The 12,955-nt window shown below is 42.8% G+C and overlaps 1 protein-coding gene across 4 annotated transcripts in view; it reads left to right on the forward strand.

The window, feature by feature from the left end:
* Positions 1-11,587, forward strand: part of Dab2 (DAB adaptor protein 2) — a 52,947-nt gene extending 41,360 nt beyond the window's left edge. For 2 of the 4 annotated variants that reach the window (XM_039103193.2, XM_063282609.1), the window contains exons 10-14: positions 2,967-3,126; positions 7,246-7,881; positions 8,358-8,464; positions 8,954-9,025; positions 9,653-11,587. In XM_039103193.2, coding sequence (XP_038959121.1) covers positions 2,967-3,126; positions 7,246-7,881; positions 8,358-8,464; positions 8,954-9,016 — 966 coding nt within the window. In that variant the 3' untranslated portion in view covers positions 9,017-9,025; positions 9,653-11,587. Of the gene's footprint in view, positions 1-1,312; positions 1,967-2,966; positions 3,127-7,245; positions 7,882-8,357; positions 8,465-8,953; positions 9,026-9,652 lie in introns of all 4 variants that reach the window. The other 2 variants (XM_039103192.2, NM_024159.2) reach the window with 2 other exon arrangements.
* Positions 11,588-12,955: the final 1,368 nt, after the last annotated feature.

The raw sequence follows: 12,955 nt of genomic DNA on the forward strand, positions 1-12,955 counted from the left end.
TTTGTCCTTATTAGTTTAAAAGGTTCTGATTTCTTTTAAGTTGTTCTTGTCCCAGTGATCAAAATAGTGCTCCACCCAGGTTAATGCTAGATGTCTTCCTTGAGCTTCCTTTCCAGCTGGACATGGTTTATTGTTTATAATCTATGGCTGACATGGTTAAGTATTTAATGGATCAAAGTCAGTCGAAAAGGTCTTTCCCAGGCTAAGTGGTAATTAGTTATGAATTGGAATAAAAACATGTCAAATTGATTAAATTGGTAGCTTTGATGCTAACAATTTTCATAGGACAAATGGAGAAACCAAATAATTAACATCGATATTCTTCTCGTGTAATAGAGAAGAAATAGAATTAGTCCAGTTATGCATTTTGCATGCTTTGAAGATTCCACCCTAACACCATTATTTTTTCTTAGTTATTAGCTGGCTTTAATGCTAACCAGGTGAGACCATTGCCACAACTGAGGAAACAGGAGCTATGTATTAAAAATATGCACAACAATGTGAGGTTAGTGTGTGATTGATTGGATGTGATCCCTATTTTGACTGTCATGTTCAGAAGAACAGGTATGTCCAAGACCAAATGAGGATAGTAAACATGTGAGGTCCAACTTGGCTAGTACCTTTAGTAAGGTATTTGTCTATTCAGAGAGTCAGACCTACAGACCAAGATAAAAATGGAGAATCTTGTTTTCTCGAAGAGGAAGGAAAGACACCTGACTTTAAATTTCATCCCAACCATAACTATGAACTCTAGAACTCTGAAATATAATTCAGTGGTAGAATGCTTACCTAGCATATTCAAAGCCCTGGGTTCAATTCCCAGCACCATACACATACACACACGATGTACATGTGAGTATTAACCAGTTAGAGACTTCTGGAAGTGCAACCCAAAGAACTGTGTACTGTGTGTCTCAGGTAGGAAGCTGGACTAGGATTCTGATGTCAGTTCATATCTCCAAACAGTGTATTCATACCATTTAGCGCAAATCTTAATTAATTCAAAGATATCAGGTGGACCAATGTGGATAATGAGCCCAACCCATTTGAACGTATGAACTAAAAAGAACATGAATTTAACACGATTTCATCAAGGAAGGGCAGGCCCATGGAAACTTACATCTCGCAAGCTGACTGAGACACTAACTCAGCTAGTAAATACGTAGGGAGTTGATGGGAGATGGTAATAGTTCCAAATTCTAATAGGAAACCCGGTAATCCTTGTCATTTTGATGTAGTTTTCTCATTTGAATTATAACATGGACTAACGCTTTCTCTCTCTTTCTCTCTTTTTTTCCCCCGAATGTGCTAGGAAAGCAGAGATATCCTGTTAGTGGATCTAAACTCTGAAATCGACACCAATCAGAACTCTTTAAGAGAAAATCCATTCTTAACAAATGGAGTCACCTCCTGTTCTCTCCCTCGACCAAAGCCTCAGGCATCCTTCTTGCCTGAAAGTGCCTTTTCTGCCAATCTCAACTTCTTTCCCACCCCTAATCCTGATCCTTTCCGTGATGATCCTTTCGCACAGCCAGACCAATCGGCACCCTCTTCGTTTCATTCTCTCACATCTGCAGATCAGAAGAAAGCGAATCCGGGTAGCTTGTCTACTCCACAGAGTAAAGGGCCCTTGAACGGTGATACTGATTACTTTGGTCAGCAATTTGACCAGATCTCTAACCGGACTGGCAAACAGGAAGCTCAGGGAGGCCCATGGCCCTATCCAAGTTCGCAAACCCAGCAAGCAGTGAGAACTCAAAATGGGGTATCTGAAAAAGAACAGAACGGCTTCCATATCAAATCTTCCCCGAACCCTTTTGTGGGAAGCCCTCCCAAAGGACTATCGGTACCGAATGGCGTAAAGCAGGACTTGGAAAGCTCTGTCCAGTCCTCAGCGCATGACTCCATAGCCATTATCCCACCTCCACAAAGTACCAAACCAGGAAGAGGCAGGAGGACCGCTAAGGTGAAGTGTCTTTTCCACATATCCATTAGCAGAGTGCATGCTCGGTACCAAAGGGCGGTGTGACGTGAGCGCTCTTCCTTGCTGCTTTTTTAGTTTCCTGTGTGGCTGTGAAGTAGAAGGTGGGATGAGGCACAACGATCCTTCAGAGCTATGCCCCTCTAGCCAACATTCTTCCTAAGCTTCCAAGCAGCGTTTGCCACACCTGCTTTCCGTTTGCATGTCTTGTCACTTAATACTAAACTAAACACAAGTTGTTGTTTTGTTTTTTTTTCCATTGTTAATGCTGCTATGCTTCTGTTCCTCTGGTAAGTTTAATTGTCACGTCTCGGGATGGGAGGGTAAGAGTTCTCGTGATTCCCTTGGTCCTGTCCCCACACTAACACACGTCCCACACACCCCTCATCACTGATGTCCATGGTGGTGGTGTAAAATTCGCAAGTCTGTCTCCTCTTTTAAACGTAAATGTCGACCGAATAACCAACCCATTGACTTAGGAACTTACACGACCACTATTACCAACTTCATTCAAAAAAGTGACTCCAAGCGCAGCATCTGTCGGAGATTTTTAAAAGCTCTCATAGGAATGTGCAGATTTCCCTAATGATGAAGGGAGTGTCCTCTCTATTGAAACTGATCGAATGGAACGATTGAAATTATTTAGGAAGCTTACGATGCCCTTTCTTTCCTAGCTTCAAGTTTTAGCCCATACGGAGACCAGACTGACACAAAAGGATAAAATGAGAAAAATAGATTTCATTCTGCAAGTCCAAGGTGGTATCCACTAGGCTACCCACTGCGGCCATGTGTCTTGATCCCTCTCACCCCCAACCCCCACCTCACCTTTGGTCTGCTATTTACTTTGATAGAAGTAATCACCTGCCAGTGAGAGCAGAAGGTTTTCCTTTCCATGGCTGTTAGCTTTGGGTTGTTAGTAGGAGTGAGACAGAAGCTGTGTTTTCCCTCTTGCTGAATAACTCTTCTCCCTCCTTCCTTTTGTCAGTCTTCAGCAAACGACCTGCTTGCTTCAGATATCTTTGCCTCAGAACCTCCAGGCCAGATGTCCCCCACAGGACAACCTGCAGTCCCACAGGCGAACTTTATGGATCTCTTCAAAACCAGTGCTCCTGCCCCAATGGGGTCGGGGCCCCTCGTAGGTCTAGGTATGTTCCTAGGGTTGGAATTCAACGTGATGCTCCTACCGTCACCCATAGTGATGATGCAGGGGAGGAAGGCACTTCCTATGTTGGTGGGCAAACATGGGAGAGGTCGAGCAATACCCCTCACTTTGATACCTGCGCAGCCTACACGCCCTGTGTTGTTCCTGCTGAAATCCAGCTCTCTGAGCTGCCATGTGCCAGCAAGTCCATTCTCAGTATTGCGTGTCCCCGAACAGTTGGCAGTGGCTTTCAGAGGACAGTTTGTAAAGAATTCTGAAGTTTGTCTGGCTTCAGTGGTGAAAAGGAGATAAACTGAGAGAGCCTTGGGGGATGTCTGAGTAGCAAACGTAGGAATATCTATACTTTCTATGCCATTTGTCACGATAGATAAAGGTTTGTCTCCTCTCAGACCCTCTTATGAGCCCCAGAGTGGGTGTCGGTTAAGCTTGAAGCAAGGCTAAGTCATAAAGGAAAAAGTCCGTCTGACTTCTGGGCTCTGCTCCCTGCCTAGGTCTGAGTAAGCCTATCTGGCTTTGAATACTTGTATCTTAGCAATAACCAATAATTTTTCTAGAAGAGCATCTATGTAGAGATAGAAGGTAAAGTACTAGAAAAAGAAACTAAATCTAGAAGGAGCCTAGGTAGAGTTTTATTAGACAATGGGATGTGCTGGGTTTGACGTGTTATTTCCGGCTTGCCAGAGCCACTGAGCCTCTGCCTCAGGATACTGAGGAAGGAACATTGATTGAAGTCTGGTCCTGTTACTCTTTCTCCACAGCCTCTGGCTCTTTTCAGGCCCTGTAGTTCAGTTTTCAGAAACCCTAACAACAGTCTCTGCCATCCTGCTGGGGATTCCCTTTGTTTGCTGGCTTCTTGGCACCTGTGCAACCTCAAACAGAATCCGACTTGGGAGGTGGGGGACCATAGATTAAGACGGACTCTCTGGCTCTTTGGTAAAATTGGAATGGAGATCACAGCTTTCCATGGGCTCTACACAATCAGTCGCCATGATCTTTTCTCTTCCTTTATTTCTTTTGTTCTCTCTGCTATTTTTCCGCAAAGGAGGGCAGTTTCTTTCTATTTGCCAGAATAAGTCTGTCTAATCATGTCAGGAGTAGGGATAAGGAGATGTTACAACTGCTGAGTGACTGAAATCCAGGTGAGAAGCCAGTAGATTGCAGGCTTCTTCTGGATGCCACAGCACCAGGAGACTCTTCTTTAAATGCTTTGAACCTTTTGGAGGTCTCTTTTTGGGCACTGTTCTTTTCCCCATACCCACAGTGAAACAGCTAGTATCTTTCCTTCATAGAAAGGCAGAGGACTTGCATGCAGGGCCTGTGACTAGACCGCATCCCAGAGCTTTATAGTCTAACAGCAATGCCTTGAAAAATTCTTACAGCCAATATTTAACAAGTCAGCCTGAAGATACAGCTGGACCTTATAACTGTTAATTTATTCAGACGAAGTGAAGCTTTTTGGCGAGGTGCCCCTGTTGAGGCCTTGGGGTATACAACTGCAGAATACTGATGATTCTTCCAAGTTTGGACATGGAAGTCAAACTGAGCCCCACAGTGTAGCCCCTGTCCATTGGCAGTGATCCTCAGCCAAACCATGGAAGGTTGTAGGTCTGGCTTCCGCTGGACCCAGCTGGGGAACTGTCTCCTCTGGAGATCGTGGGGGTGGGTAAAAGGCTTACAGGAAGCTGAGCCCTCGGCTTTGACTTGTACCCTGTGTTTTGATCCAGCGTCAGAAGGTAGTAAAATCAGTGCTGTATGCCCATACTCCCCTTTCCCTCAGGCTTTGCCCGTACTTTCTCTAGCTGGGCCATAAATGTCTTAGTAGCATAATGGGTTGAGTCTGGGAGATGGGAATGAAGGCTGGCAAAAATGCAGATTGGCCAAACACTTACTTCCTGGCAAATGTAATATTTTTCTTTAGTCAGAGTGGCACTCCCGTTGACATGATCTATGTCTAAACTTAAGCAAGGTTTCACAAGGAAAGGCGAGCAGTTCAGGGTGAAGGATGATGAATGAGTGTTTCCTCTTATTTATTATAGTATTTTATCTTATTATTTTTGAGACAAGGTTTCTGTGTGTAGCCCTGGCTGTCCTGGAACTCACTCTGTAGCCCAGGCTGGCCTCAGACTCCCAGAGAACTTCCTGCCTCTGCCTCATAAGCACTGAGACTAAAGGCGTGAGCCACCACTGCCCAGCTTATGTATTTATTTACATCTAAATGGCTGAACTTATTCGTGAATGACCCTTCCTTCCAGTTACAATATTAATTTGTTTTTGAAACAAATGAAACCCACTTTTAAGGCTTCTCTTAGAAAATGAAGCCATGTCTTGGTCTTTATGACTGTACTCTGTATTGCAAACAAGTCCTGGCTCCTGTGTCTGTGTAGTTAGGATGTGGATTAACTTATCCTCACACAGTAACGTGTCTTGAGCCTTGCTATGAAGAAGTCAAAATGGGAGAATAAGGTGCCAGAGTCAGGGCCAAGGTGCATGAGTTTGCCTCTCTAGGCATGGACTGGGGGCTTCCCGATTTGATTATGTTCTTGATTCAGTTCCCTCACTGAGAAACAGACATGTTGAGCAAGGGAGGCACCCCTTCTGTGTGAATGGAGCAAATGTGTTTCTAGCTAGTTGCCAGCAATTCATGACAGTAAAAGAATCAATTGCCAAAAGATTGAGAGAGAGAGAGAGAGAGAGAGAGAGAGAGAGAGAGAGAGAGAGAGAGAGATCTCCTAAACCCCACTTTAAAGTTCTCCTCATTCTGGAAAATAAAAAGTGAACCCACAGCAACCAATCTCTCCTATCCCCAGTTTGAAGCCTTTTCTCATTGAAGAAGTTGAAATGGATCTTGAATGAATGCAGTGCTTTAACCCTCAGAACAAGGAGGTTTCAAGAGCACAACAGCAGCCTCCGTGACTGAGGACGGGGCTGGACTGCGGTTCGGTTTGGTTCGAGGGATGCTTTGTGCTTTGGTCTTGCTGCATGGTGATGTTTCACTGATTCGTTAATGCACTTGGGTAGAGAGAGCAGAGAGAATGTCCTGTGTGTCAGAACAGGATGCGCGCTGTGAATCTGTCTAAAGAACAGAGGTGGGAGAGGCCTGGTTCTCACAAAGTATCTACGTCCTGGAGATCATGACAGGGAGGCAAGCCCTGGAGATAATATTCCCTGACTCGGGTCACCATTCCCCAGGAACGGGCTCTGCTTTCTGCTGCTTTTTCTCCTCCACATTTCTTATAACTGCTCTGCCCTAACTTCTGGCAAAGCATAGTGAGCGACACACAGCAGGAAGCACTTTTATTTGAAACAGTGCTTCCAGGATAATAGCCTTTCCTCCATTTTTATATGTAAAAGGCTAAAACCACTAGCCTCAACTAAATTTCATCTTTCCTTTATATAGCTGTGTCAGCTCTGGTAGTGTTAAAAAGTGGGAAGTCTTGGAAACAGGAGAGATGCTTTTTTGGAGGCCCCCATGTCCATCCATGACAGCTGGTTTCCATAAGTCCTCAGCAGGAACCAGCTGTTAAATGTAAATACAAAATAAAGACTGGGCATAGGGGATTATCTTAATTGACTACTTAATAGTCATTGTAATTTGCATATTTAAATCTGTCCGCTTGACAAATCAGTTCTTGCTCTGGGCAGGTCCTAGTCCACTTTGCAAATTCTATTCAGGGCACATCAATACATGTTTGATAAATATTTTTGTCTTTCATGATTGGGACCTTATGGGGGGTGTTACTCTTCTTAAGAAGGAAAGTAAAAAGGACTGGAAGAAAGAATATGCACCAGGCATTTGAAGGCTAGCTAGACACTGCTGAGGAGTTCAGCTTCTGAGGGATTTAATGTTTCTTAGCCAGCTCCAAACCTTCATAAAGTGTTTTGCCTTTGGAGTGCTCTACAAATACGCCTAGAAAATCATGCTTTTTTGAGAATTTAAGAATCCTTGTCAAAGAGGTGAATACAGCCCAAGTATGTTATACGGATCTTTGAAAATGCCACAATTAAACCCATTATTTTATACAATTAGCTCGTTATCATAAAAATAAAAAAGAATCCTCTTCCAACTTGTCTCCTGATAACTTCTTTCTCCCCCTTCCTTCAGGTACTGTCCCAGTAACACCCCCCCAAGCAGGACCTTGGACACCTGTTGTCTTCACTCCTTCTACAACTGTGGTCCCAGGAGCCATAATAAGTGGCCAGCCTTCCGGTTTTGGTCAGCCACTCGTCTTTGGTACAACCCCAGCAGTGCAAGTTTGGAATCAGCCTTCATCATTTGCAACTGCAGCTTCCCCTCCACCCCCGGCAGTTTGGTGTCCTACCACATCTGTGGCACCCAACACTTGGTCATCCACAAGTCCCCTGGGGAATCCTTTTCAGAGTAGTAATATCTTTCCACCTTCCACCATATCCACTCAGTCCTTTCCTCAGCCTATGATGTCCTCTGTTCTGGTCACACCTCCCCAACCACCTCCCCGAAATGGCCCACTAAAGGACACTCTTAGTGATGCCTTCACTGGCTTAGACCCACTTGGGGATAAAGAGGTCAAGGAAGTGAAAGAAATGTTTAAGGACTTCCAGCTGCGGCAGCCACCTCTTGTACCCTCGAGGAAGGGGGAGACACCTTCCTCTGGGACCTCAAGCGCCTTCTCCAGTTACTTCAACAATAAAGTTGGCATTCCTCAGGAGCATGTAGACCATGATGATTTTGATGCCAATCAACTGTTGAACAAGATTAATGGTAAGTTTGCTCAATTACCTGCCAATTAACATTTCAGCCTTCATACAGTCGCTTGGGGAGCTCAGAGGAACCTTCTATGTTCATCAATAGTCTTATCTCCTGCTGCTTCTGGCATTCAGGACCAGGGAGATAATTTAACCATTCACCTTAGAGCCCTTAGTCAATCCCAGGGACTGGCCCAATACTGCCCTCTAGTGGCTATTCTCAAAAGGGCCTCCAAGAGCTACAGAAGCATGGATTGTGACTTCTGGAGTGTTGAATGATAATCTAACCCATATACAAGGAAAGACTTGTGAGCATCTTCCATTTCAGATAAAGCTTTCTGTTCTGTAATGAATAGACAGAATCCAGGTATATGTGGTGAGTGCTAGCTCACTGGTGTAAAAAACTAGGTTTCAAAGCTAAGCCTGCCAGGGAACATGTGCCACATGCAAGCGAAGCTTGTCTACTAACTACTTGGGATCTTTGCCTTCCAGAACCACCAAAGCCAGCCCCCAGACAAGGTGTCCTCTCGGGTACCAAATCTGCTGACAATTCACTCGAGAACCCTTTCTCTAAAGGGTTCAGCTCAACAAACCCCTCCGTAAGTATCAAATCCTAGAAGCACACGCCACATCCACTTATAGCTTCCTGAATCTACCTTTGCTATACATTAATTCTTTGATGAGAGTGCCTGTTTGGGTATGATGTGTTCTTAGGAAACTTCACAGAGTAGACATCCCATCAAGCTGGGGTGAGATTATGTTTCACAGGCACTGTCACCCCCTGAACTTGAGGAATAATACCATCAAAACCATTCCTTTGTGCTCCACTTACTCTGTCTTATGGAAACACAATGGGAGAAACTGAATCAAAATAGTCTCCTAAAAACTGTCTTAATCTCCCATTGATCGTTCATCGAAAACAATTCTTTCAAGTTGAGGGTGACAAATGCAATTCTCCCAAGCCTTGACTTTGAACAAACAGTGTTTGTCTGATTGACTCATCATCTGATGCTTAAAGGAAACTGAAGTTCTATCATGTGTACTGTTATGGCTGTAATAGTGTTTGTTCTATTGGCTTCATCTCTTAGGTGGTCTCTCAGCCTGCATCTTCTGATGCCCACAGGAGCCCTTTTGGAAATCCTTTTGCCTAACTTCTTTCTGTAAGTGGAAGAGTGGGTGGATGGTGAGAGATGGTGATGGAGAAGGGAAAGTGTGAGATTTTATGTTTAGGATTTTTGAAGAGGCTAAGTATGTGTAATTTAAGAGCAATAGACATGGAAATCAATACTCTGATAATTTAATAATAAATTATTTAAAAACTAATTTTTACAAACAATAGTCTAGCTAGAATATATAAATTTTTAGCTTGTGTTGTTGATACTTCAGTTCTATATGGAAACAAATTCAATACAACACATATTTTTAACCTTTTAGGGTTTTTGTCTGTTTGTTTGTTTTAATTTTTGTGACAAGGTTTCACTTATCTGTAATTGGCCTCAAGTTCTCTCTGTAATGGGGAACGACCTTGTTCTGATCTTCCTCCCTCCACCTCCTAAGTGCTAGGATTACAGACCTGGACCACCATACCCTGTTTTCTGTAGTCCAGGCCTTCTGAATGTTGAGGTCATCAATAGGTGCTATCATAGCTGGTGTATATTACTGCCTCGTTCAATCTTCAGATCAGCTCTGGGATATAGTATCACTAAGGTCTGAAAATAATAGTTTAATGTGTCAAAGATTGATAGTCAACCCCAAAATTCTAATCATTCTTTTCCATGTTTCTCTAGGAAGTTGTAATGCTGACTGACTATCCAGATGAGCAAAAGGCTGGCTTTGGTCAAGGATTAAGCAGATAGCCAGAAACGTGCTGACCTCTGTCCTTGCTCCAGCTTTGATGTATTACCTGTTACCCTACTTGTCTTTGCCTCATGTACTTGTAAAAAGCCTTTCACTCTCTCTAGGCTAAAGCTACACTGAAACAATGGCTTTACATAAATTAAACTCCTAAGCTCTCTAGCTCCAATATAAATGAAGTAGCTTCCCTACCAAATCCTTGTCTGTCGTGCTCCTAGAACCTTCCAGAATATTCTCCGTTTTACCCTCAATTTGGGAGGTGTGGCCACCTTTACCCTTAATATCACACTGCCTTGAGTAAATGTCCAAATCCTTGTAGCTCTCAAGGTCATTTGTGATTCCTGGTGTGCATCATAAATCTAAACATTAATATTAACATTAATAGGAAAGCAAGACACCTTGCTTCCCATTCCCACTCAGACAAGTTTTTTTATGATAAAATGAAAGCAAGACTAACTTCTCGAATCCACCCAAGGACCATTTCGAGATGGTCTTTCTCAGCTAATTGCATCATTTACCAATCCTACTCCAAGTGGTGTTTACATTTGACTTGAAAAGGAGAAAGGTCTAACTCAAAACATAAGGCATTATTCAAAGCTAATAAAACAATTTCTCCCTGGGGCCCCACATTGTTTTCATTCCAGACACTTTGCAGCTGTTTGACCCTGATGATATTATGCCCTACATTTTCCTTGAAGATTCTGATTTTATTTCATGTGATTCTTTTTTCTCAATAAAGATGATTATTGTGTGCATTACTAAACAAACAAACAAAAAAAAGAAAGAAAAGTATAATTTCTCTTTATTCTGGTTATTTCTCCCAGGACCTAGGCTATCCCATTTTTAATCTCTTGCTGGCTATTTTAAACGAGGGGAAAGCATTGTTTATCTCTTCCTGTCTTTCTCTTTCAGTCCATTTTGCTCCTGGGATTATATAAACAATACGTCCCTTTTACCAGGAACAGATTTTTTCACAGTGACTCACAAATCTGAAGGGCACACACCCACTCCAAGCATTATTAGTCCAGGGGTCAGACTTCTGGAAGGTGCACTATCTTCATCCTCCCTATGGCTTGGGGGACCATTCTCTCAGACTGAAGTTTCATAGAGCAATTTAACACAGTAGAGGAACTGGACTCTGCTCAGCAATGAAGGACTATATTCTGAAAGCTAAATATGACTGCCAAACGCACTGGGTCCTTACTGGATGTCATGCCAGGCCTTTATCAAGCAACTGGAAAACTTTCTTGAAGCCACAATCATGGACAAGTATTTGGAGTTATCATTGAAAAATCTGCAATATTTTCCTCATAACCTTGGAAGCCTACGCAGTACATTTTCATTTTCAGGCCTTTTGCTGTACAGGACTGAAGGGTTTGTTCCTGACAAGTTGTGTTTTCTTTAGCTTCTGTTGAGTATTTTTTTAATGTTATCTCTTGACCCAAAATGCTCAGGTTCTCATGGGTGTTAGTACAATCTTACCTTTCGCTGAAGAGAATGACTGCTCAGGTTGTAAACAAGGAGCTAGCCTTCTGAGCCTCTGTTGATTAGCCCCAAGTAATCCAAGCTGAAGTAATGTGGGCTTCTGTTTAATGATAATCGTTAATTATCTATGATATATGTTTCTTTTTCCTGTCTGACTTCCTACTCAGTCATTATAAACACAGACTTGAAATCATACTTTAAAATTCCAAATGCCTAAAGATGTGCTAAACTGGAGGTAACTCTTCTATTGAAAAAAATAGTCGAATTTTTGAAAGTGATGATCAGCCACACGACTGTTTTGTACGTACTTGTCTTCTTGTGCACTTTTCTGTATGCGAATAAAGCTAGAAATTTACTCATTCAATAAACTGGAATGACAAAAATCTCGTGTCGCTGTTAGCTCATTCTCATATTTGACTCCTGCTTTTGAATTGATTATTGCAAGGTATAAAATGCATCAGGTAGAAGGAGAGAAACTGCTAATGATACACGTCTTGGGTTGTCACAATGATAAGAGAAAGTGGAAATCTGTGATATAAAAACACAAGTTAATGTCCAGCCTCTTTCAATGTCAGTCCCTCTCATGCCCATAGCACACATTCCCTGTCTGTGACTTTAAAGGACTTGGTAGATAGGAGTTGCTCCAGATCCTGTCAGATGATGGCCACTGGACGGTATTGGTTCATGCCTTTTGTCTTTTGCTTCTCTTATTCAGTCATGTTTTGACCCCACACAACAAACATGTAGGGGGTCAGTCTGGGTGGGTACTAGCCACTTCAAGGACCTTCAGTGACACACAGGCACGTCAGTGGTCAGCTAAATACACTCTCTGTCATAGTACTCTTGTTTACATTTGGGAATCTCATTTCAACAAGGCCTGGGACAAATCCTAAAGCAGGTTCTAGAAAATACAAAAGACTGAATGTCAAACCTAACAACTCTAAAGATAAGCTACCGGGGAGGAGCCATCTTTTTTGGTGCACACTGTCATGAGATGTTTGGTTCTCTTTCCGTGTGGCTCAATATGTAAGCACGTGCGGAGGGTTAACTACTGCTCATGTCTAAGAAGTCATCATGTAGATGCAGTAAGAACCGCTGTGGGACAAAAAGGTGTGTGCTTACTGAAGTAGCCCTAAAAAGTGGGAATAAATCTATCCCATACACTCTTTAGTAGACATGGTATTTCTACCTATCCCGAAAGTTTTATATTTTGTGAGAACCCTAGAGCTTCATTTAAGCATCAAATGTATCTAAGCAAAGAGTTGAATGTTAGCAGCCAGACAACCCTAAGGTTTCTTACACGAATGCAACAGAAAGAGAAAAGGTGAGGGTTTTCTTAAGGTAACACCTCTCTTTGGGGAAGTAGTTAGAAAACAATAGTTCCGCTCTATATAACCCAATGAGAGAACTCAGTAACCATCACCGCTCATGTGAGGTTGGTCTCCAGGTTTTAAAATGTGGTGTGTTTTCCTACTGCTGTACTTCAGTCTCTTCTCCCTCAACTTCAGACCCTCCCATCAAGCCAGCAGCGTTGCTCTGTCTTCCTGTGCTGAAAGCAGGGTGGGAAATGACTGGGCATAGCCAACTCAGGAATGTGGCTGACCCTGGAATTACCTGATGAGTGAGGACTCTGACCCCAGTGCCTGGCATTTGCTCAAAATAAAGTCTTTGGCTGAAAGATGGGGGTTGCCCACAAGTGCCTGGTAAATATTTAAGCTATCACCATTTAATGAGATTGCTCAACAACAGAT

Source organism: Rattus norvegicus, chromosome 2 (assembly GCF_036323735.1).
Source record: "Rattus norvegicus strain BN/NHsdMcwi chromosome 2, GRCr8, whole genome shotgun sequence".
Classification (NCBI taxonomy): domain Eukaryota; kingdom Metazoa; phylum Chordata; class Mammalia; order Rodentia; family Muridae; genus Rattus; species Rattus norvegicus.